We start from the raw sequence: 24,554 nt of genomic DNA, 5'->3' as shown, positions 1-24,554 counted from the left end.
TCCGTTCATGCGGCAGGCAGAGGCATGATGGCAGTAAGTCAGCAGCAGGCTGAGGGCCGCAATCAGGTAAGACCGGGGCACAGGGGTAGAGGCTTCGACCCACCCAAGTCTCTATGAAGCCTTTGGACTCCAGACCCTAATCCGGAAATTCCGAAACAGATCAGTCCAAGTGGTAGGCAAAAGCATAGTCCATAAAACAAGCCAGGGTCAGTTCACATGCAAGCAGTCCAAGCGGTAGGCAGTAGCGTAGTTGATAAAACAGGCCAGGGTCAGTTCATGTGGAGGCAGTCCAAACGGTAGGCAGAGGCATAGTCACAAAACAGGCCAGGGTCAGTTCACGTGGAAGCAGTCCAAACAGTAGGCAGAGGCATAGTCAAAAAACAGGCCAGGGTCAGTTCACGTAGAAGCAGTCCAAACGGTAGGCAGAGGCATAGTCAAAAAACAGGCCAGGGTCAGTTCACGTGGAAGGCAGTGGCATGGTTATTTGGGGAAGCATGGAAAATGGTCAGCACAGATGATGAAAATGGGGAAATGGTTAAAAATATGGGCTAATATTTTAGGGATGTATGGTAAAGTTGGAAGCATTCACCAATGCAAAGGCCAGGTTGGGAGGGACACTGGGGACAATGGTAGCTGGTATCTTTTCTAAATCCTCTTTTGGTGCACACGCAACATTTTTTGCCGTCTTCGGCCTGCTTCAGATGGTGGAATGTTGAGGGGGAAGTGGCGTTCATGAAGTCGGCAAACAGCCTCAGAGCGAAGGTCTTCTGGGGCGGGGTCTTTGGTGATAGATGAGGGACGTGACAACTTCTTCTATGAATTGTAGGAAGGAGGCGGGACTTTCTGTGGATTTGGTGTAGACTATGTAGGAATTATAAACGGCCAAATGGATGAGATAAATTGCTACCTTCTTGTACCAGAATCGAGACCTCCTTATCGACAAATGGGGCTGAATCATTTGATCAATCATTTGAAATCCACCCCCCCATGTAGAGATTATAATCTTGGACACATACTGGCTTTTCAATGGGACCTCGTCTTCTTTGAACCTCAATTGTAGTGTCGTCATGGATGGTGGACATCACGTGCATATCCCTTTTATCCTTCCACCTCAAGGCCAACACTTTGTTGCATTTCAATGCTGCTCTTTCCCCCCTTCACAGCTTTTTGTTTGCTAGAGATTGTGGGAAGCCCTTCCTGTTTTTTCTGGAGGTTCCGCAGGCCAGGGTTTTTGCGATGTATAAGTGTATGCCAGGTCCCATACAATCTTTCCAGTTGTGCCCATGTAGGCCAGGCGCTCAGGGGGCTGGAGCTGGGAATCTTTTCCTTCATATATGCGGAACGCATACAAATATGCCGTGGCTCTCTCACAGAGCTTGTATAATTTTACTCTGTATCTGGCCCTTTTGCTAGGAATATATTGCCTTATTCCTAACCGGCCTGAAAAGGGTACCAGGGACTCATCGACACATATATTCTGATCGGGGACATAGAGTTCTTCAAATTGTTGGGAAAAGAAATTTATCAGTGGGCGAAGTTTATATAATTTGTTGCAATTTGGATGATTGCGGGGAGGGCACTGGGTGTTGTCACTAAAATGAAGAAAGCGCATTATCATCTCGTATCGGGACCTGGCCATTACGGCAGAATAAATGGGCATGCTGTGGATGGGGTTGGTGGACCAAGCCCCATGTTTGGGTGAGACCCAATAAACAATTTGAACTCCTCCAAATTCACATCTCTCCACTCAAATGGACGGGCATATGATGATTAGGGGTTGTTGGCAATATACTGCTGGGCATATAAATTTGTCTGGTCCACAATGAATTGCAGCAAAATGTCGGGCAAAAACAGATGAAAGCAATCAATCTCTGAGAAATTTTGGCTGTTGGCCTGCATACCTGACTGTGCTATGAAAGGGGGAATAATTGGTGATCCCGAGTCGGATGGCAGCCATGTTGGGTTGGCAAGACCATCTGGCACGTTTGTAGAGGCCCTGGCTCTTGGGGGACATGACACTCCAGTAGTTGGGGGATTTGAATTCCCTGTGCTGGTACTCAGGCGTGATGTGGCAGCACTGGTACTGGGTCTGGGCATTTGTTCCTGGGGCCTATCACCGGCGGCAGTGCTGGTACTGGGCATTTGTTCCCGGGGCCTATCGCTGGCGGCAACGCTGGTACTGTGCCTGCGAATTAGTTCTTGGGGCATCTTATGTGACAGGTGCACTTTATGGGGTGACTGTGGTGACTGTTGGGTGACATTTGACACGGGGGGGGGGCGATCTGACTAGTGTGGTGTTGGTGCAGTACAATACAGACACAGATCGGTAACTCACTGCTCCTGGCTCTTCTCTCCTCACACTGGAAATGGTGTGTGAGGAGAGAAGACCTGGTAACAGCTAGTTACCGCTCTGGGTTTACATTTAGTGATCGGCTGTGAAAGGATCACAGCCGATCACGTAGTAAACAGCCGCCGGCCAATGGCTGTTTACCATCGTCGGTGACGAGCATCGGCGATTGCGCGCATGCCCGTGCACAGTGGGGCAGTACCATCTGTGATCGGCCGTGACTTCATCCTGGCCGATCGCGTGGTAAACAGCCATGCCCAATGGCTGTTCACCCCCCTCAGTGGCGAGCGGTGTCTTTGTGACACGCCGTCACCGAAGGTATAGGGATGTGCGCACACGATCACGTGCATTCCCTGTTTAACGGGCAGGGCGTCATATGACGCCCTCGCAGAACGAGAGCCGCGCCGCCTGGCCGACATATGAGTTAAGGTCCATCTAACTCTGTTAGTCAAACACTACCCTCTCCTCAGACTGACAATGCTGTTGTCCAAATGTGTCTACTTTACTGCTTCATCCAGAATGCAGAAACCCTAAAGTAGAAAGTGTGATACTGATCGGTTCACCAGATGAAATAAAGGGAAAAAAGCCTGAAAAGAACAAAACAAATGCAGTATTACATTTTGTTTTTGGGTTTCATACCACTTTAATTGTACCAGAAAAAAGGTCACGTTCTCAGCCTGGCTGTGCTGCCTGGCAGGATTGCATAAATCTCAGGACTTACTGGATAGAATTACAAATAATTTGATAAGTACCTCCCATATATGTATTTCAATTGTTTATTTTACAGTTGGTTTGGAGTTCAGCCATGGCCTATATCCTGTCTCCAATTTTAATAGTTATTTATCCCTCCCTGAGATCTCAATGCCTGGCCTGAATAAAACAGAGAAAATCACTGCAGACAGTCTTCATCAGATACCTTAAATCAGCAAACACTTGACATCCTCAAATGTGGTAAATGATGATATCAAAGTGTTTAAGATGCTCAAAATGAATATTGGCTTTTTCTACCTCAGTGTGTGCCTTGTAGGGAGGATACTGGAGCTCACAAAAGATGTAAAGGAAATCACATTAAGGGGAGGAAATATAGAAAATTACATGCAGTAAAAACAATGGCCACAAGGTGGCAGCAGAACCAGAAACAATTAAAGTACAAAACCTTGGATTGAGAGTAACTTGGTCTGAGAGTGTTTTGCAAGACAAGCAATTTTTTAAAAAATTGTGACTTGATAAATGAGCGATGTCTTGATATACAAGTAGCGTCATGTCACAACTGAATATAAAAGAGAAGAGAGGTGCCTCTAAGTGTAGCAATATGGTTACATTTAATGAAGTTACAACATTTAGCAACTCACATGGTTGATGATTAAAACAGGCACATCTAAGTATGCAGGCATTCGGGGTAAAGCTGTCTAGATAGACCATCCTCAATTCCACCATCAACGTCATCCCTTCCACGCTGCGCTCCACGAGCGCTTCAAGTCTCAATTTCAGATCGCTCTACTGCAGGGTAGCCTTCCCGGTTATGATTGCAGGCTGACAGCGGTGAGATCCGGCGGTGCAGGGGACGGTCTTTGTGGACCATATTGCTACACTTAGGGTGCTTTCACACCGAGGCGTCGGTGGTAAAGCTAGCGGCGCTTTACCGTCGGTTTAGTGGCGCTATTTGGCCGCTTTTAACCCCCGCTAGCGGCCGAAAAAGGGTTAAAACTGCCCGCAAAGCTGCGCTTTGCTGGCGCTGCCCCGTTGATTTCAATGGGCAGGGGCGCTTTAGGAGCAGTGTATACAGTGCTCCCACAGCTCTGCAAAGATGCAAGATGCTGCTTGCAGGACTTTTTTTTACCGTTCTGCAAGCGCACCGCTCCAGCACTAGACAGAAGAGACAGGAGAGGCACTTTACATGTGTTATTTTTAGCACTGTAGCACCTGTAAAGCGCCTCATTGTGAAAGCAACTTTAGAGACACCTCTCTTCTCTTTTATACTCTGTAGATCCTGCTGGATTTTGCTTCTAATCCCCCAGTGGAGGTTGCCATTTGTAGATGGACATTTTATGGTTACACAACCTATCACATTGCTATAATCTTTTTATATAAACCATAAACTGAAGGATTTATGAATAAACGGTTTTGGAGCAAATTGTCTGCGTTTCCATTATTTCTTATGGGGAAATTTGCTTTTATATACGAGTACTTTGGATTACAGGCATGTTTCCGGAACGAATTATGCTCGCAATCCAAGGTTTTACTGTATAACTAAAGGCAAAACTTTTTTTTTGGAGATGGATTAGGACACTTATTAGGTTTTTATTGCTGTCTGTGTCCTCATTGGGGAGATTCACCATCTTAATTTGTCCAGATTCATTATAGAAAGTGAAAGTAAAAGAAAATCCCACATTTTGGGTTGTCCCCAGAAAAGTAACTGCTGAAGGCAGCGCAGCCTGTGGGTTTTAAAAGGACAAATCTACCCATATTGAGACTGAGCTGGAAGACACCTCTACTTGGAACAAAGCAAATAGTTTTAAGTGTACCGTCATTTTAAATACTTGTACCATAATCTAGCCTTTTAATTATGTCTATATTTTATATGCACATATACTGATTTCACAAAACATCCTTGTCACTATTGTTTCCAGAAATTTTGTAGCATTATCTTCCTTTTTGTTTTGCAGCTCCATGTTCTCCACAAGTGAATCCACTGGTAGAAAGTGCAGGAACCATATTTATATCATGGGAGGGGTCACCGTATGCTAATGAGTACCGAGTTGTGGAGATGGATAATGGTAATACAATATGTACAACACCAGGTCTGGCTTGTCAAACATCATTCACATCCAGCAACTTCCAAGTTATCGCTGTAAATCCATCAGGAGAAAGTGACCCGGCCTTTGTTCCAGGTGATTTACATCCACAATATACTACTAGTTGGAGTTCTAGGTTTCCAATAGTTTCTATAGAGGGTATACATCATCCATCAATGTTCTGAGATGTACAACTGTGTAGTAGTGATGAGCCGAACACTCCCTGTTCGGTTCGCACCAGAACATACGAACAGGCAAAAAATTTGTTCGAACACGCGAACACCGTTAAAGTCTATGGGACACAAACATGAATAATCAAAAGTGATAATTTTAAAGGCTTATATGCAAGTTATTGTCATAAAAAGTGTTTGGGGACCTGGGCCCTGCCCCAGGGGACATGGATCAATGCAAAAAATTTTTTTAAAAACGGCCGTTTTTTTTGGGAGCAGTGATTTTAATAATGTTTAAATTGAAACAATAAAAGTGTAATATTTCTTTAAATTTCGTACCTGGGGGTGTTTATAGTATGCCTGTAAATGGGCGCATGTTTCCCGTGTTTAGAACAGTCTGATAGCAAAATGACATTTTAAAGGAAAAAAAGTCATTTAAAACTACTTGCGGCTATTAATGAATTGCCGGTCTGACAATACACATAAAAGTACATTGATAAAAACGGCATGGGAATTCCCCACAGGGGAACCCCAAACCAAAATTTAAAAACAAAATGGCGTGGGGGTCACCCTAAATTCCATACCAGGCCCTTCAGGTCTGGTATGGATTTTAAGGGGAACCCCGTGCCAAAATAAAAAAAAAAAATGGCGTGGGGTCCCCCCAAAAATCCATATCAGACCCTTATCCGAGCACGCAACCTGGCAGGCCGCAGGAAAAGAGGGGGGACGAGAGAGCGCCCCCACTCCTGAACCGTACCAGGCCACATGCCCTCAACATTGGGAGTGTGCTTTGGGGTAGCCCCCCAAAACACCTTGTCCCTATGTTGATGGGGACAAGGGCCTCATCCCCACAACCCTTGCCCGGTGGTTGTGGGGGTCTGCGGGCAGGGGGCTTATCGGAATCTGGAAGCCCCCTTTAACAAGGGGACCCCTAGATCCCGGCCCCCCCGTGTGAAATGGTAAGGGGGTACAAATGTACCCCTACCATTTCACAAAAAAAAGTGTTAAAAATGACAAGAGACAGTTTTTGACAATTCCTTTATTTAAATGCTTCTTCTTTCTTCTGTCTTCTTTCTTTTATCTTCTATCTTCCTTCGGTTTCTTCCTTCATCTTCTTCTTCTTCTGGTTCTTCCTCTGGTGTTCTCGTCCGGCATCTTCCTCCGCGGCATCTTCTTCCCTTCTTCTTCTCGGGCCGCTCCGCATCCGTGATGGGAGGCTTCCGCTGTGTGACGCTTCTCGTCTTCTGACAGTTCTTAAATAACGGAGGGTGGGGCCACCCGGTGACCCCGCCCCCCTCTGACGCACAGGGACTTGACGGGGACTTCCCTGTGGCATTCCCTGTGATGTCAGAGGGGGGCGGGGTCACCCGTACAGGGACCCCCCACGCTATTTTTTTTTTAAATTTTGGTTCGGGGTTCGCCTGTGGGGAATTCCCATGCTGTTTTTATCAATGAACTTTTATGTGTATTGTCGGATCGGCAATTCATTAATAGCCGGGAGTAGTTTTAAATGACTTTTTTTCCTTTGAAATGTCATTTTGCTGTCAGACTGTTCTAAACACGGGAAACATGCGCCCCTTTACAGGCATACTATAGACACCCCCCAGGTACGAAATTTAAAGGAATATTACACTTTTATTGTTTCACTTTAAGCATTATTAAAATCACTGCTCCCGAAAAAACGTCCGTTTTTAAAACTTTTTTTTTGCATTGATCCATGTCCCCTGGGGTAGGACCCAGGTCCCCAAACACTTTTTATGACAATACCATGCATATAAGCCTTTAAAATTAGCACTTTTGATTTCTCCCATAGACTTTTAAAGGGTGTTCCGCGGCTTTCGAATTTGCCGTGAACACCCCAAATTGTTCGCTGTTCAGCGAACTGGCGAACAGCCGATGTTCGAGTCGAACATGATTTCGACTCGTACTCGAAGCTCATCCCTACTGTGTAGCAAGTGTCCTTTATATGTGCTTTAAATATCTGGTCGGGTCAAATTAAATTGATAATAAACCATTGCTATGAACAATGAGAACATATTTCATTAAGAGGCAAGGGCTACACTGGAAATTTGGATGGAGAAGAAAATCTCCTAGTGACAGGATCACTCTTTAATTTTGTTGCAGGAGATAGTACTGAGCTCAGTATTAGAAAGATATTCTTACAAGAATTTGATAAAAATAGGACAAGTAGTGCAACAATCTTACAAATGAGTGAATAATCATTTGTATATAAAAAAAAAAATGTGAAAGAAACCGCGCTGTCTTAAACAAAAGATAGTAGCTGCCAGCACATCAGATAGTCTGTGAAAAAGTAAACCAAATAAGATAGAATAAGTGCAGCACTATTGCAATAAAAAAACAAGGAGAAGTTATCCCAATGGGAAATTGAGGTATATATAAGTACAAATACAGTAAAATTATTAAACCACAATATTGTTGAAGTGTAGCTCAACAGTTATAGTGTATATAAAGCGCATATAGTCCATGTATGACATCAAAATGGTGACTATAAATGAGTGTGAACTGGTTGTCTGTAGATAATCCACCACCGTAAGGAAAGAAGCTTACCAGACAGTTTGAACCCAACAAGGCGTATGCCTGATGAGTCAACCAAGCTTTTGGTGTAACACACCCAAGGAGGTACAGCAACCACGACTTCCAATCTAGACCGAATCGGATGTGGTTCCGTGATGATTATGACATCAGTGAGTGTCGACCATATGAATAGCAACCGGAATTAATGAGCAGTTCCTCTCAGTGTGACATATAGCAAAAGGAGAAAAAATTGGGCCACATAGTGTGATTCCGTTTAGATGTAAAACATTTATTAAAAATGCTAAAATGGTCACTCACATTTGAGAAGAAATTAAATGCATGGATAAAATCAAATCAACGCAGTGGCATCAGCAGAGCCCTTTGGGGATGCCTTATTAGGACAAAACGTCGGGACGGGTTCTGCTGATGCCACTGCGTTGCTTTGATTTTATCCAAACGCTTTTAAGGTCTTCTCAAATGTGAGTAACCATTTTAGCATTTTTAACAAATGTTTTACATCTAAACGGAATCACACTATGTGGCCCAATTTTTTCTCCTTTTGCTATATGTCACACTGAGAGGAACTGCTCACGAATTCCGGTTGCTATTCATATGGTGGACACTCATTGATGTCATAATCGTCACGGAACCACATCCGATTCGGTCTAGATTGGAAGTCGTGGTTGCTGTACCTCCTTGGGTGTGTTACACCAAAAGCTTGGTTGACTCATCAGGCATACGCCTTGTTGGGTTCAAACTGTCTGGTAAGCTTCTTTCCTTACGGTGGTGGATTATCTACAGACAACCAGTTCACACTCATTTATAGTCACCATTTTGATGTCATACATGGACTATATGCGCTTTATATACACTATAACTGTTGATCTACACTTCAACAATATTATGGTTTAATAATTTTACTGTATTTGCACTTATATATACCCCAATTTCCTATTGGGATAACTTCGCAATAATCATTTGTACCCATTCTGTTCTACGTAAGATTTTTTTGGAAAAAAAACACTTTTTAAAAAAATTTTAATGCAAAAAAAAAAAACCCATCACAATACAAAACACAATGCTTTGATAAAATATAAAAGATGTATTGTCTGCCCCAATGTTGTAAAGTGCTGCGCAAACTGTTGGCGCTATATAAATCTGATATAATAATAATTTTTTAAAATGGCACCGTTTACATCCAGGTAAACTGTAAGTGAAGTAAGGTCATCATCGCTATATATTGGTATATCATAAAGCCGATCCAGTCTTTGGTCGGCTGTGTGATCAGCCGGCGGAAGTGCTGGCTGGTCAATCGGGATCTCCAGTGGGACGGGAAATCACGGTAAAGTCACAGAAGGCAGCGGGAGGATTGCTTTTACAAGAAAGATGATCGTTGTCTCCAAAAAAAACGGTACCGGGATGATGCCTGCAGCTGCCACCCAGGGACAGGAGTTTTTCTTTATTTGCAGAATTACCACATATACTCTAAATAAAGGAAAAGTAGCCTGAAAAAAAAGAAAATTAACAAAGCCACCTTATCTATGGACTCGCAAGCTGAAATATATTACATTGTTTTTGTTTAGATTTTAAATGATAACTGTGCTACAGGATTTAGCCTTTAAGTCAGCGATGGCCCTTGTAACACTGGCTCAGGGAAAATTTCTTTCCTGAAATGGCAGTCTACGTGTGGGTTAATCCCGCCCCCTCATACGATTCTTTTCCCATAAATCTTTGTTCCGGGCCAGAGGCAATGTTCCTTTTTTGTTCTCCCAGGACCTTTCATGAAGTCTTCCAGGCCTGGCGGTGTGCACAGCGATACTTTGGTGGTTAACGGTGATCCTCTCTGAAGTCCAGCAATCCTCGCTATTAGCAGGTGGACATGGGCAACATAATGCGATGCCATGAAGAGCTTACTAGCCTGGCCATTGGCAGGCAAGCGGCAATATGGCCAAACATCCCAGCTATTAGTGGGAACTCTTGTAAACGCCCTAATCGAGCAGCAGCTCCCAGTCCCAAGTCTGGTCCAGATTGTGCCGTGGTGGTGGTAAAGTACAAAGACACTCATTTTAAATGGCAGCCGTTTCTTTGCGTTTGTCTCTAGGTAGCTTTCAAGCTCTAGTAGTCGTGGCCATGGCGGCTGGAGTGCATCTGCGTCCCAGCTCGCCATTTCAGGAAGTCGCCGGGACCGGTCTGCGCATCTGCAAGCCACAAACAAAACTGAGCTTGGTTCGTGCAGGCGCGGTCCCGCAAAATGGCGATGGTCGCTCATGTGCACAGGCGCCATGTGGCCACGTTTTCCAGCATAGGCACGCTGCGGGGTGTGGTGTCGTCATCAACGGCGGCAGATTTAAATAGCTGTCAAAGCAGCTATTCCTTGGGATGACTTGCAGGCTTGTGCAGTGGTTTCCCCAGGCACTGGTCTCTGGTTCTCAAGGTAAATTACTTGCTGCAGGCTCCCTGAATCCTGGCTGCTGGCTATGTTTATGTGCTCGCTCATGCCTGTTGTCACTCCTGTTTCTCATAGTCATTAATGATTCATTTTCAGTTCCAAGCTGCCTTGCCATGGATCTGTCACCGCCCCCCTGTGGCCAACCGTTGCACTGCAGGTAGGATTAAGTTCTTTTGTTTCTTCTTGTGATGCTTGGGTTCACTCATTCAGGAGCTCTTATCCCTTTCTTTTCCGCTCAGACCTTCTAGGTCTGAACACCAAAACACGGCACGTGAAGACAAAGACTGTCCTAGGTCTCGACGTCATCACTCCTCTTCAAGCTCCAGCCGCCATAGATCACCCTCCAGATCTAGGCACCACAGAGAGGAGTCTAAAACCACCTCTGGGCGACACTCTCACCGCCACTCCAGCTGCTCTGAGAGCAAAGCCTGCTGGGGATGCAGGGCCCAGGTTCACTCTCCGAGCAATGCTTTTCTAAAGCCGCAAGAGAAAGAGAGGGTGGAGACCAACAAGTGGAAGCACTGGTCAGAAAGGAGGTCCGTGAGTCCTTGAGTAAAGTGTATTCTGATCAAACCCACAACCCTGCTGACGACACCATGTCAGTCCCTATTAGGGATGATCTGGAGGCTCCAGGCCCATCACAGCCAAGCCATTCCTCAATTGAAGCCTCGGACAGTGAGGTGGAGGTAGATGACCCTGGTGCAGGTTTTGAATTTGCCCTAGTACCACAGCCGGTCAAAGAAGCTTTGAGATGGGAAGAGCCAGTGGAGGTACCCTCCAAACAGAGGAAGTATTTTAAACACCTCAAAAAAGAACACCCTAATTTCCCCTTTTTGGGTGAACGGCGAAATAATTACCGATGAATGGGGTGGTGTTGAAAGGAAGAATTCCCTGTTAACGAAGGTATCAAAGATGTACCCATTTAAAAGCGAGGATGTGAAACATCTGGAGTCGGCTCCCCTCATTGACACAGGCCTAATGAGATTGGTGAGGCAAGTCACACTTCCACTGAAGGATACTGTATCCTTTAGGGATGGCCTGGAGAGCAAAATTGATACCAACCTCAAGTAGATCTACATTACAGCGGGTATGACCTGCAAACCAGCTCTAGCTCTCACAGCTCTTCTAAAGCGATGCAAGTCTGGACGGACGACGTAGATGCTCCTCTGAGGAGCATCTTAGAAGAAATGGCTAGGAGCTCACCTATTCATGAACTAAGGTTGGTGGCGGCTTTTCTGGGGGAGGCTTCCCTGGACATAATTCGCCTGGAGGCTTGGATCATGCTGTCATCTGTCACGGCTAAGCATGCCTTGTGGCTGTGCCCGTGGGTAGCTGACCCTGCCTCCAAGCAGGCACGGTGTAGGATTCCCATTGCGGTTTCATCCCTCTTTGGGAACAAATTGGACAGTGCCATCACCCATGTCACAGGGTGCAAGTCGGGATTCCTTCCCCAGGATCGCTGTCTGCTAAACCAGAAGAGAACACAGCCCAGGCAATGTTCAGATTGAGTGAGGGATGCTCGCCGCTATAGACCTGGCTGTGAGTTCAGGAAGACCTGGAAGAAAAAACAGCCTTCAGGCCAGAAGTTTTCAAAAGGGGCATCCTCCGGTGGACGAGAAGCCCCTAAGTCTCTTTAATATTGCTCTTGCCCAGACAGAGTGAGTCGGAGCTCACTTTCATCGTTTTCAACACGTCTGGGCAGCCTCGATCAAAACAGTCTCATCAGGCTATGCCTGGACGTTCAGCAGCCCACCCATTCTCTGATTCATATCCACATCCTTGCCTCTCTCGGAAGAGAAAAAGCAAATTCTCCTGTCCTATGCAGACTCTCTTGTGGCTCAGGGCGCTGCAATATCAGTTCTAGTCCACAAAAGGTTTCAAGGGGTCTACTCTCCCCTCTTCATGGTGTTGAAGAAAAACGGCTCCTGGAGGCCAGTTATAGACCTAACCCACTTGAATTCTTTTATCAAGAAGGAGAAGTTCAAGATGGAGACACTGCTCACGATCCGTCAAGCAATGTAGCCAGGCGATTGGCTCATGTCTATAGACCTGAAGGATGCTTACTTTCATGTCCCGATAGCGCCAGAGTTCCAGAAATACCTTCGCTTTGCTGTCAATCAAATCTATTTGCCGTTCACCTGTCTCTCCTTTGGGCTTATGACATTGCCTCGTGTGTTTTCAAAAAACTCTTGTTGGCTGTCGTGGCACTGATCAGGACCAGAGGTATCGGTCTGTATCATTATCTGGACGATCTGCTGTTAATCTCGGGACAGGGAGCAGTTGCTAATCCAAAGATCCCAGGTCATCTCCACTCTACTCGAGTTCGGTTGGCTACTGAACATGGAAAAGAGCCACCTAGATCCTACGCAGTCCCTGGTATTCCTCTGGGCACAATTCAACACTATCAAGAGCACCATCTCCTTACCCCTGGAAAAAATCCCAGTGATCTGGGACAGAGTTTGGTTTGCAATGCCCTCCTCTCATCTCCAAGCCTCACAATGCCTAAAAATCATCGGCACCATGGTAGCAACAGCACCCATAGTAAAGTGGAAAATGCGGCCCTTCCAGAAGGGTTTCCTCCAGCAGTGGAATGCAGGCTTCTGGATCACTCTATCCGAATAACCTTATCCATGCAGGGGAGCCTTCTTTTGTGGTTACAGAGGAGGAACCTCCTCAATTGTCATTCCATTGCACCGGTGTCTTGGATCACCATCAACAGATGCCAGCAACAGGGGCTGGGGCACTCTCTGCTTGTCAGAGGTAGCACAAGGCATATTGTGTTTTCCTTCTCACAGGATAGTCTCCAATGTTATGGAACTCTGGGCAGCATTCTGCGCTCTACAGACCTTTCACCACTTAATGGCAGGAACCTCAGTACTCCTAAGACTGGACAATGCAACAGCAGTCTCTCCCTGCTGAAGGAAGTAGAGCCCATCATGACCTGGGCCCAGAAGAACCTGGCCAACCTAACAGCTGTCTATCTCTCTGGAGCCCAGAACATTCAGGCAGATTTTCTGTCGAGAGTTTCTCTAGACAACGAGTGGACTCTCCACCCCGCAGTCTTTAAGTGGGTCCTGTCCTTGGGAGTCATTCCGGAAGACTTGTTCGCCTCTCCGTGCAACTTCAGACTAGAGAAATACTACAGGAGGTCTCGTTGTCCCCAGGCTTTCGGGGTAGATGCTCTGACAGACCATTGGCGATTCTACAGGGCCTATGCCTTTCCCCTGGTTCCTGTCATTCTCCGGTTTCTGTCGAGGCTCAGGATGGAGAAAGCAGAGATAGTGGCAATAGTCCCATACTGGCCAAACATGCCATGGTTTGCCCCTGCTGATGCAACTCAGCTTCCTGGACCCAGTTCCTCTGCCCTCCAGACCAGATTTCCTATCACAAGGGGCAACTCTACATCCATGCCCGGCCCATCTACATCTGATGGTCTGGTTTTTGAGAGGGGAAGGCTGGAGGCCCCAGGCTGTCCAAGTAAGGCCATCTGCACTTTATTGAACGCCAGAAAAGCAGGCATCAACAGGGTCTACCAAAGAATTTGGAAAACAATTGCAGACTGCACCTCTTGCACTGCAGGGTCTTGCAATAACCCAAAGATACATGATATTCTGGACTTCTTAGAATTGGGCTTAGATCTCGCCCTGTCAGTCAGCTCGCTGCGGGTTCAAGTCTCTGCAATTTCTGCCTTTATGGGCGTTTCCTGGGCTAGACACCCTCTTAGGCTGGATTCACACCTATGCATTTTTAGTGCTTTTTGCATTTGTGCTGAGAATGTGTTCCATAGGAAACCATGTTAAATGGACTGTAGTGCAAATCTGCAAAAAGCACTAAAAATGCATAGGTGTGAATACAGCCTTACTCAGCAGTTCTTCAGAGGAGCAGTAACACTCAGACCTCAGAAAAAGCCAAGATTTTCTAAGTGGGATCTTCCCCTCATCCTGGATTTCTTCTCAGGAAGAGAGATGGAACATGCAGATCAGTCCTCTATTAAGGAACTTTCTCTAAAAGTTGCCTTCCTGGTGGCTATAAACATCAGCCAAGAGGGTCTCTGAAATCAGCTCCCTGGGATGCAAGGGGCCATTTCTAACCTTTTTTCCTGATCGGGTAGTTTTGATTCTTATGTTGGGTTCAAACCCCTAAGTTTCCTCTGTGTTTCACAAGCAGGAGATTGCTCTTCCAACGTTTAGATCTACCGGAGATTCCAGTGTTCATCCCCTAGATGTGGGAAAGCTCTGAGTCAGTATCTAGAAACTACAGCTCAGTTCCGTCAGTCCGACTACCTGTTCGTTCTTTTTTATGTAAAGAATAAGGGAATGTGTGCCTCTTCCAGATCTATTGCAGCATGGATCATTCAGTGGGCCTACAAAGCTAAGGGCTTGGTGCCTCCAGAAGCGGTGACCGCTCACTTAACCAGAAACGTGTCTCCATCATGGACAGCTTCACATCACGTGGCTCCAGAAGTTATTTGCAAAGCGGCCTCGTGGTCTTCCATTCACACATTCATGGCGCACTACTGCATAGAGTGAGACTCATTATTTTCTGTTAAATTTGATTTATGTATCTTGTCTGTTGATGGTGCCAATTAAACCTTTTTTTTTTGTCCAGCACTTTGCCCACGTGGGTGTGTATGGCTAGTTATTGCCCACACGTAGGCTGCCATGGACTCTGTCAGGAAAACTCTTACTGTAATTTATCTTTCCTGATGGACTCCTTGGCAGCAGGAGTTCCCTCCCAGTGGCTGGAGTAGGCTAAATTATAGAACACAGCTTCTGGCCCGGAACAAAGATTTATGGGAGAAGGGTCCTATGAGGTATAAGGGGGCAGGATTAACCCACACGTAGGCTGCCATGGAGTCGATCACGAAAGGAAAATTACAGTAAGTATTTGATAGAAATGTTCTGTTTTGTAAGCTCCCGAGACTTGTCTTGAAATCTTTATATCAGACTTGTTTTGTCTACCTATAGAGCAGGGGTATGCAATTAGCGGACCTCCAGCTGTTGCAAAACTACAAGTGCCATCATGCCTCTGGGTGTCATGCTTGTGGCTGTCAGAGTCTTGCTATGCCTCATGGGACTTGTAGTTCTGCAACAGCTGGAGGTCCGCTAATTGCATATGCCTGCTATAGAGTACCCTATTAGAAAAGCAAAATATAGCGTATAATGTATTAACCTTTCAAAATACAGTAATTACGCCAAATATGGTCTAGATCTGTGGTCCCCTAACTGTGGCCCGTGGGCCAATGCAGCCCTTGGCCTGCCTTTACCCAACTATTGGGGAACTATTTCTCCCACTGACATCAACAATGGGCACAAATTACATCAATGATGGGGCACTTTTTCTACCAATGACACCAACAGTGTAGCACTGCCCCTTCCAAACACCAAGCATTGGATATTACAAACCCAATTCCAAAAAAGTTGGGTCGCTGTGTTAATTCTACATAAAGACAGAATGCAATGATTTACTAATCTCATAAACCCATATTTTATTCACAATAGAAAATAGAAAACATATCAACTGTTTAAACAGGGAAAACATACCATTTTAAGAAAAAAAAAGAAACATTTTGAAATTGATGGAAGCAGCACATCTCAAAAAAAGTTGGGACAGGGCCATGTTTACCATTGTGTAGCATCCCCTCTTTTTGTAACAACACTCTGGAAACTGAGGCGGCCAGTTGCTGTTTTCTATTTTTAATAAAATATGGGTTTATGAAATCTGCAGATCATTGCATTCTGTTTTTATATAGATTTTAGATTGTAAACTCTAATAACCAGGGCCCTCTGTTTCCCACTGTATTAAATTATATTGCAATTGTACTGTCTGTGCTTATGTTGTAAAGTGCTGTGTAAACTGTTGACACTATCCTAATCCTGTATAATAATTTTACATAGCGTCCCAACCTTTTTGGTACTGGGGTTGTATTCCTTCATCCACTGAACACAGATACCAGATATTTTTTTATTCCAATAGACCACCTAGCCAGGGGGATTGTTTACCATCACTGATGCTAGGGCATTACTATCACTGGTCACAGTCCAGCCCCCCTAAAATTTGAAGGCTAGGGAATGGCCAATTGTTTAGAGAGTTTAAAGACCCCTGTCTGTATGTTTTTTTTTTTAATAGCTTTCCTGATACCATTTTGAACCGCATGAAAAGATTTATTTTAAGTAACCTACAGCCATAGTTGTGAAATGGTGACTACATCAGCAAACATATCTTTGGGCAAAACATAGTTTAACATTATCAATTTTAATTGTAACTATTTTTTTTTTCTCCCCATACAGGATATACAGCAATAATTAATCCATAATGAAGATGTTTTGTATCTGTGCTAACTTCTTTTATATCCAGCTGCTCGTACACTTCTTTATAAACTGGTACCTTGGCATCCTTACAGTATCTGCCTTGTGAAGACAGTAAATATGATTCTTTGAAACAAATGCTTTCACACTTCTTTCTCCTTGCATATGTTGCTATATATTTTAGTATTGCTACCCCAAATGTTATGTATGACGCTTCAAAAATGCTATCGTTTAATAAAATATTTTTAGTGCTCCAGGCATTTGTTACCCTTTTCCAGTTACTATTTCAACAAAACAATATGACTGTTACTGTTTTGCACGAGACAGTGATTTTATATTTCTAGTTCTCATCTCTGTCATAGAAAGGTATAATTTTCTATATTAAACCTCATCAACCTGCGTGGGATTTTTCAAAGATAAGCCACGTAAATGTCAATCAAGTCCTAGATGACGAAACGCCTAATGGTTTTTGCCTTGAAGGGGAGTGTGACAGACTGTCCAGCACCCAGCTTGGGTGCCTCAGTCAAGATACAATACCTGGTTCCTGAGTGGAGGAAGCTGTAACTGATCATGGCACCCAAGAACCAGATAACACTAGCTTAGGTGCAAATTGGAACTAACTTTATTGTAAATTCACACAGAATTTATACCACACAAAATCAGGTAAGAGCCTGATCACAATACCTTAAAAATGCAAACTGTAAACAGTAGTATCATTAGCACATATAAGGAACACCCAACAGCTAACAGTGATCTAATTAACAACTAGTCACCTAGACAAGCCTAGGTAATTCAAGTCCCTGCCCACACAGACAATGCTTTTATTATTCAGGGATCCCACCCCACCTCAGACTGTCCAGCACCAGTCTATGAGACAAAGCTCATACAACGTTCCAGCAGTCTGAAAAAGTGGAATTTATCTTCATAGATTTGTTGAGGGAGATTGTTGATAGAAAAATTCCCAAGTGGAGGGGCTTCTCCAACTCAGTCTGCAGAAGGGCCACCAGATATTTCCTCTGAGCATTAACCTGTACAATATTAAAATGACACCTTTCCATCCACTCCAGAAGTGAAGCCTTATTGTCCTTATTCAGAGAATTAATCCAAGCCTCGCTCTCAGCGTTCATCGTGTTGTTGTCTATCATTAGAGAATGACCTGCTCTCTGCCTTGGATCAGAGGCTGAGCTCTTTCTCATGCTCTGACAGGAAGAAGCAGACAAAATCCCCGGTCTCCTCCATAGGTCATAATCAGTGGTTAGGAGGCTAGCCCCTAGTCCACTCCATAAGCCTTTGTCCCAGTTTGGTCTGTCAAAGGGAGCTAAGGGTCTGGTGTTAGGAATACACACCAAAATTGGAGCACACATGCCACTCTGCTAGTCTTCTGCTTCCCCCATTGACAGACACCTGACCATACCCTGTGCAATAATAATGAGATACAGATTCCTGAGACTACATTTCAGGGAAGCTTAGCTCCTTTGTCGCCAAAAGTAACTATACATTTTCAGTTTTTTTTTTTTTTTTTTAAAGACCTTTTTCTGGAAAAGAAATTGACAGTGGATATTATCTTATTGCCAGCAATTTGCCAGAATAGTGCAATTATATGGTCCCATTCCCTAAATGGCTGGAACTATTGATTCAGAGCAACTGTACTGCCATATAAAACAAGCAAACACTTAACAATAGATGGTAAAAATATAAATACACTGAGGACTTATTTTCTAATATAAATTCGTTTTTATGTACTTTTTTGTATTGTTTTTAAATATTTTTATTGTTTTTGTTTCTAAATACAGTAGATATATTTTGTTTAAAAGAAAAACATTTTGCTGTTCCAGTAGATTAAGGCTGGGTTCACACTATTGCGAATTGGATGTAGTTTTCTCTGCATCCAATTAGCATGTCAGGAGCATGTGATCGGCTCTCAATGTACCCGGTTCACACAGCCCTGGGACGGCTGCGAAGAAAAATTGCACAGGAGTCCTGTGCCTCTTCTGGTTCGATTCGGGTACAAATCCAGCTAAAAATTCAGACCGAAATCGGACCTGAAAAGGTAAACAGGGACGCACCGGACCCCTGCTGTAAGCCGCTCCGCACAGAGATGTGAACCCAGTCTTAATGTTAGAATTCCTGAGTTTTGCACACAATTACAAGCTGATGGACTTTTCGGATCATTCATCTGGGGTGGCCAGCCAAAATAAGGCCTTTATTGGTGTTTGTTAACTTTTGGTGCACAAACGGATAAAATTCATCCTAGCCTACCCAGCCCTCCTTTGCATTACTACACCTGTGGGGAAGTAACAAGTCTTTATCCAGCTGAGGCTGAAAAGGTCATTAGCTGGGCTTTATGCCACTTACTGCAAGGTCAGTCTACTGCAACAGCTCCTTCCCTCAGGCTCGATTCACACCTATGCATGTTGCTTTTGAGCGTTTTTGGAGGTTTTTTTTTCATGCTTGCCACGTTTTTGAGCAGTGTTTTTGCGGCGTTTTTGCCGCGATTTGCGTTTTGCGTTTTTTTTTTTTTTTTTTACAGTTTTTTTTTTACAGTCTAAAAAAAAAAATTAAAAAAAAAAAAAAAAACGGCAAAAACGCATCAAAAACGCTGCAAAAACGCTGCACTTGCGTTTTTGATGCTTGTCCATTGAAATCCATTACATGCAAAACGCTGCTTTTTGCATGAAAAAAAGTCCCCGACCCTTTCCAAAAACGCAGAGATACAAAAAAGCATTGATGTGAACATGTTCCATAGGAACCCATGTTAAAAAATTCCCATGCATTTCTGCAAAATGCAAAATGCATCAAAAAACGCGCTAGTGTGAATGGAGCCTCAGGCTGGGTTCACATCTATGCAGTTCTAGTGCTTTTTGCATTTTGCAGATTTGCACTACAGTCCATTTAACATGGTTTCCTATGGAACACATTCTGTAGTGCAAATCTGAAAAATGCACTAAAACTGCATAGGTGTGAATCCAGCCTAAGGCACAGAGTCCATTTATTGGTGTGGCTTTACCAGCTGCTGATCCAAACGAACCAGGCACACACTGTGCTATGATACCAAGGGGATCCTTTAAGATTTTGTTTCCATGGTTTGACAACTCCTAACATTGATACCTACATTGAGAAAAAAGGAAGTATCAACAAATAGAATGCGGCTACTTTTTACAGGTTGATAATTTGTACTCTCTTGTGGGTGCAATATACCACCTTGCCAAACATTTAAAGTTCATATCTAGGGTTTATATCCATTGAGGAGCCATGTGCCAGTGTCAGCACTTTCCCTTTCCGTTGCTGACTCAGAAATACCCCTATTTCTCTATATATGGTGGCATTCTTGGCTCTGCCATTGTAGTAAATATCTTACAAAACTGGAAAATACGATGTATAGGGGCAAACCGTCAACTGCTCAAAGGGGAGTACATTTTTAATTGCCCGTATTGGGTGGGGTAGTGACAATATAAAGTGCCTCATCTGGCAGTGCCCCATTTGTGCCTTAATTCCTATATAGTGCACACTCCACCCCCCCCATGTACATACCCCAACTTCCCCCTCCCAAATATATATCAATTTAGTTCTCAGGGTTATCATACCTGAGTGATCCCTAATTCCCCCTTTGCATATCTTTAACCACTTGCCTACTGGGCACTAAGGCTCCATTCACACTAGCGCGTTTTTTGATGCATTTTGCATTTTGCAGAAATGCACGGGAATTTTTTAACATGGGTTCCTATGGAACATGTTCACATCAATGCTTTTTTGTATCTCTGCGTTTTTGGAAAGGGTCGGGGACTTTTTTTCATGCAAAAAGCAGCGTTTTGCATGTAATGGATTTCAATGGACAAGCATCAAAAACTCAAGTGCACCGTTTTTGCAGCATTTTTGGTGCGTTTTTGCCGTTTTTTTTATTTTTTTTTTTTTTGTAATTTTTTTTTAAGACTGTAAAAAAAATGAAAAAAAAAAAAAAAAAACGCAAAACGCAAATCGCGGCAAAAACGCCGCAAAAACGCTACAAAAACGCTGCTCAAAAACGTGCCAAGCATGAAAAAAAAAACCTCCAAAAACGCTCAAAAGCAACATGCATAGGTGTGAATCGAGCCTTAAACCCCATTCCTAACCAGAACGATTTTCAGCTTTCGGTGCTCTCACATTTTGAATGACACTTACGCAGTCATGCAACACTGTACCTATATGAAATTGTTGTCCTTTTTTTCACACAAATAGAGCTTTCTTTTGGTGGTATTTAATCACAGCTGTTTTTTTTTTATTTTTTGCGCTATAAAAGAAAAAAAAAGACAAAATTCTGTAAAAAATGCAATTTTCTTCATTTCTGTTAAAAAATTTTGCAAACTAGTCACTTTTCTTTATATATTTTGGCCAAAAATAGGATTTTTATAACAGCTTACCTGTAAAATCCTTTACTTGGAGTACATCACGGGACACAGAGCCACAGTAATAACTGTATGGGTTATATGGCACCTTCAGGTGATGGACACTGGAACACCCTAAACAAGAAGTTCAATTCCCCATATAACCCCTCCCCTTACCGGGAGTACCTCAGTTTTGTAGCAAAGCAATACACGTGTAACCAGAAAGAGGGGAGGGACCTCTGTGTCCTATGATGTACTCCAAGAAAATGATTTTATAGGTAAGCTGTTATAAAAATCCTATTTTCTTTATCGTACAACACGGGACACAGACCCACAGTAATAACTGTATGGGATGTCCCAGAGCAATGCCACCTGAGCGGAGGGGACACAAACAAAAGTAGGGTGCAATCAGACCTGAGGACCTATACTGCTGCCTGCAGCACACTGCGCCCAAAGGTGATATCCTCATGCCTTCTTACATCCACCTGATAGAATCTGGTGAATCTATGGACTGAAGACCAGGTTGCGGCCTTGCAGATTTGAGCCATGGAGGCTTGGTGATGCACTGCCCAGGAAGCATTAACCACCCCTGGTGGAGTGCGTTTTGACCAGAAAAGGTGGAACCTTCTTCTTCCAGCCATAAGCTTGAATAATTACCTGCCGAATCCATTTGGCAATAGTGGATTTCGATGCTGCCTGTCCTTCCCTAGGACATTCAGGCAACACAAACAAAACATCTGTTTTTCGAATCTGAGCAGTCGCCTTCAAATAGATCTTGACTGCTCTCACTACATCCAAAGAGTGTGGTGACCCCTCTTCCTTAGAACAGGGTTCTGGAAAAAATGAAGGTAAAACAATATCCTGGTTTTAGGTGAAAGCTAGGATGAGAACACAATACTACTCTATCCTTGTGAATGATCAAACATGGCTCTTTACAAGAAAGAGCGGCCAACTCTGATACCCTTCTTGCAGAAGAAATGGCTACCAGAAAACCTAGCTTCCTTGTCAAAAGGACCAAAGGAATATGTCATATTGGCTCAAAAGGCTGTTTCTGTAATGCCGACAGAACTAAATTCAAGTCCCAAGGGTTCAGGGGTGCCCTAACCGGTGGATTAAACCGCGTTACCCCCTGTATAAAGCTTCGGATCAAAGAATGCGAAGCAAGTGGATGCTGAAACTGATACTGATAAGGCCGAGACCTGGCCCTTGATAGTACTCAAGGCCAGTTTAATTTCTAGCCCCATTTGCAGAAAGGCAAGAATTCTACCAATGACATACTTCCTAGGATGCCAACCCCTGGATTCACACCAAGAAACATATGCCTTCCAGACTCTATAATAAATTACTCTGGAAGCTGGCTTCCTTGTATCAATCAAGGTAGGTATCACTGAGCCTGAAAGCCCATGATTCCTTAGAATGTGGGTTTCAATAGCCAAACCGTTAAATTTAGCATTTGTAAAGCAGGATGGAACACTGGTCCCTGCGATAGCAGGTCTGGACGTGGTGGTAGGGTCCATGGGGCCCCTACCACCAGCTTTACTATTTCTGCATACCAAGATCTTCTGGGCCACACTGGGGGCACAAGAACTATTGACTTCCTTTCCCGCTTGATCCTGTGAAGAAGTCGAGGTAGCAGCAGCATAGGAGGGAATGCATAAATCAGTGAGAACTGATCCCACAGGGTCACCAACGCATCTGTTCCACATGTGGGTGGATCCCTTGTTCTTGACACAAAGTTGTTGACTTTGTTGTTGAACCTGGACACAAATAGATCTACATCCAGGATCCCCCATCTTTGGCATATAGCCAGGAAGATGTTGGGGTGAAGGGGCCATTCCCCTGGGAACAACTGCTGGCGACTTAAGTAGTCTGCCTGCCAGTTCTCTACCCCTGGAATGAAGATTGACGAAATGCACGGCACGTTTTTCTGCCCAGGTTAGGATATGGTTTACCTCTCCCTGGGCTGCCTGACTTCTGGTGCCCCCTTGGGTGATTGATATAAGCCACTGCTGTGGCATTGTTGGATTGAATCCTGACAGGAGAATTCTGCAACCTGAATGTCCAGGCCCTTAGAGCTAGACGCCCTGCCTGAATTTCTAGAATGTTGATGGGCAAGGTCCTTTTGGTTCTGGACCAATTCCCTTAGACAGATGCTTCTTCCAGGACTGCTCCCCAACCTGAAAGGCTGGCATCTGTTACCACCTTCCAGGTAACTGGTAAGAAGGATTTCCCCTTCCGCAGATTCTCGGCTATCCTCCACCAACTGAGGCTCTGGCGCACTTTTGGCGACATTGGAAAATCTAGTGCCTGAATCTTCTTGTTCCAGGCCGGTAGGATACTGTTTTGCAGCAGTCTCAAATGAAACTAAGCATAGGGAACTGCTTCGAATGAAGCCACCATCTTCCCCAACAACCTCATACAAAAGGCGAATGGAAGGACCCTTCTTTGCCCTGACCCCTTGGACCAGCTCCTTTTGGCGATGATCTTTGTCTGGGATAAAAACACCTTCTTCAGGGCTGTATCTATGACCAGACCCAAGTACTCTAAACTTCTTACTGGCTTTAAAGAAGATTTCTCTAGGTTGATGACCCAACCTAGGTATTCCAGGTAGTTGACTGTGGGGACCACGCTTTGGTCCAAGCAGACTACCGATCAATCTATTAAGAGCAGGTAGTCCAGGTATGCTATTATTGTTATACCTTGAGTCCTTAATCTGGCCAGGGGAAGAGCTAGAAGTTTTGTAAACACCCGAGGTGCAGTAGCTAGACCGAAAGGCAAGGCTACAAACTGAAAATGAAGTCCTTCTACTTCGAAACGCAGATACTTCTGGTGAGCGGGGAAAACAGGTACATGCAGGTATGCATCCTTGATGTCGATTGATGCCAGAAGCTCTCCCCCTTGTAGGATGGAGACTACTGATCGGATTGATCCCATGCGAAAAGAGCGAATCTTCAGGAACAGATTTAGATCTTTGAGATCTAGAATAGACCTGACATCCTCATTTGGTTTTGGTACCGTGAAAAGGTTTGAATAAAACCCTGACCCCTGCTCTTCCACAGGAACCACCATGATGACCTTTTGCAACAAAAGTTGGTCTAACGCTAGAAAGAGAGACTTCTTTTTCTCTGGATCTTTGGGGACATTTGACCTGAGGAAGCGAGGAGACAGGAATTCTCGGAACTCTAGTTTGTAACGTAGAGCTATTGTGGAGACCACCCATCTGTCCCGAAATTCTTCCTGCCAGACCTTTGAGAACTGCAGAAGTCTTCCCCCCCATTCGAGCGAGCGGGGGTGCCCCTTCATAAAGAGGCTTTAACGTTCTGTCTTGTGGGTTTCCTCCCCCAGGACTTCTTTTGTCCCTGGGGTTGACCCTGAGGTTTACCTCTTGAACACAACGATGGAGGCTGTCGCGACTGCCTGGAGGCTGATGCTCCTGGCACTGGAGAAAAAGTCAGTTTAAATGAGGGATGTTTACTCTTTTTCTTAACTTTCAAAAGGGTACTTTTCCCACTTGATATTTTTTGGAAATATTTGTCCAAATCCTCCCCAAACAGCTTTTCACCGCGAAAAGGAAAACCAGCCAGGAGCT

At 44.3% G+C, this 24,554-nt stretch overlaps 1 protein-coding gene across 1 annotated transcript in view; it reads left to right on the top strand.

Annotated features, from left to right (window-relative positions):
* Positions 1-16,858, top strand: part of LOC141103397 (uncharacterized) — a 159,378-nt gene extending 142,520 nt beyond the window's left edge. Inside the window, exons 26-27 of the mRNA XM_073592929.1 lie at positions 5,014-5,238; positions 16,587-16,858. Of these exons, the coding sequence (XP_073449030.1) occupies positions 5,014-5,238; positions 16,587-16,612 (251 nt within the window). The 3' untranslated portion in view covers positions 16,613-16,858. The remainder of the gene's footprint in view (positions 1-5,013; positions 5,239-16,586) is intronic.
* Positions 16,859-24,554: the final 7,696 nt, after the last annotated feature.

This window comes from Aquarana catesbeiana, linkage group LG07, assembly GCF_042186555.1.
Source record: "Aquarana catesbeiana isolate 2022-GZ linkage group LG07, ASM4218655v1, whole genome shotgun sequence".
NCBI lineage: Eukaryota > Metazoa > Chordata > Amphibia > Anura > Ranidae > Aquarana > Aquarana catesbeiana.
This window is presented reverse-complemented; position numbering and strand designations above follow the sequence as displayed.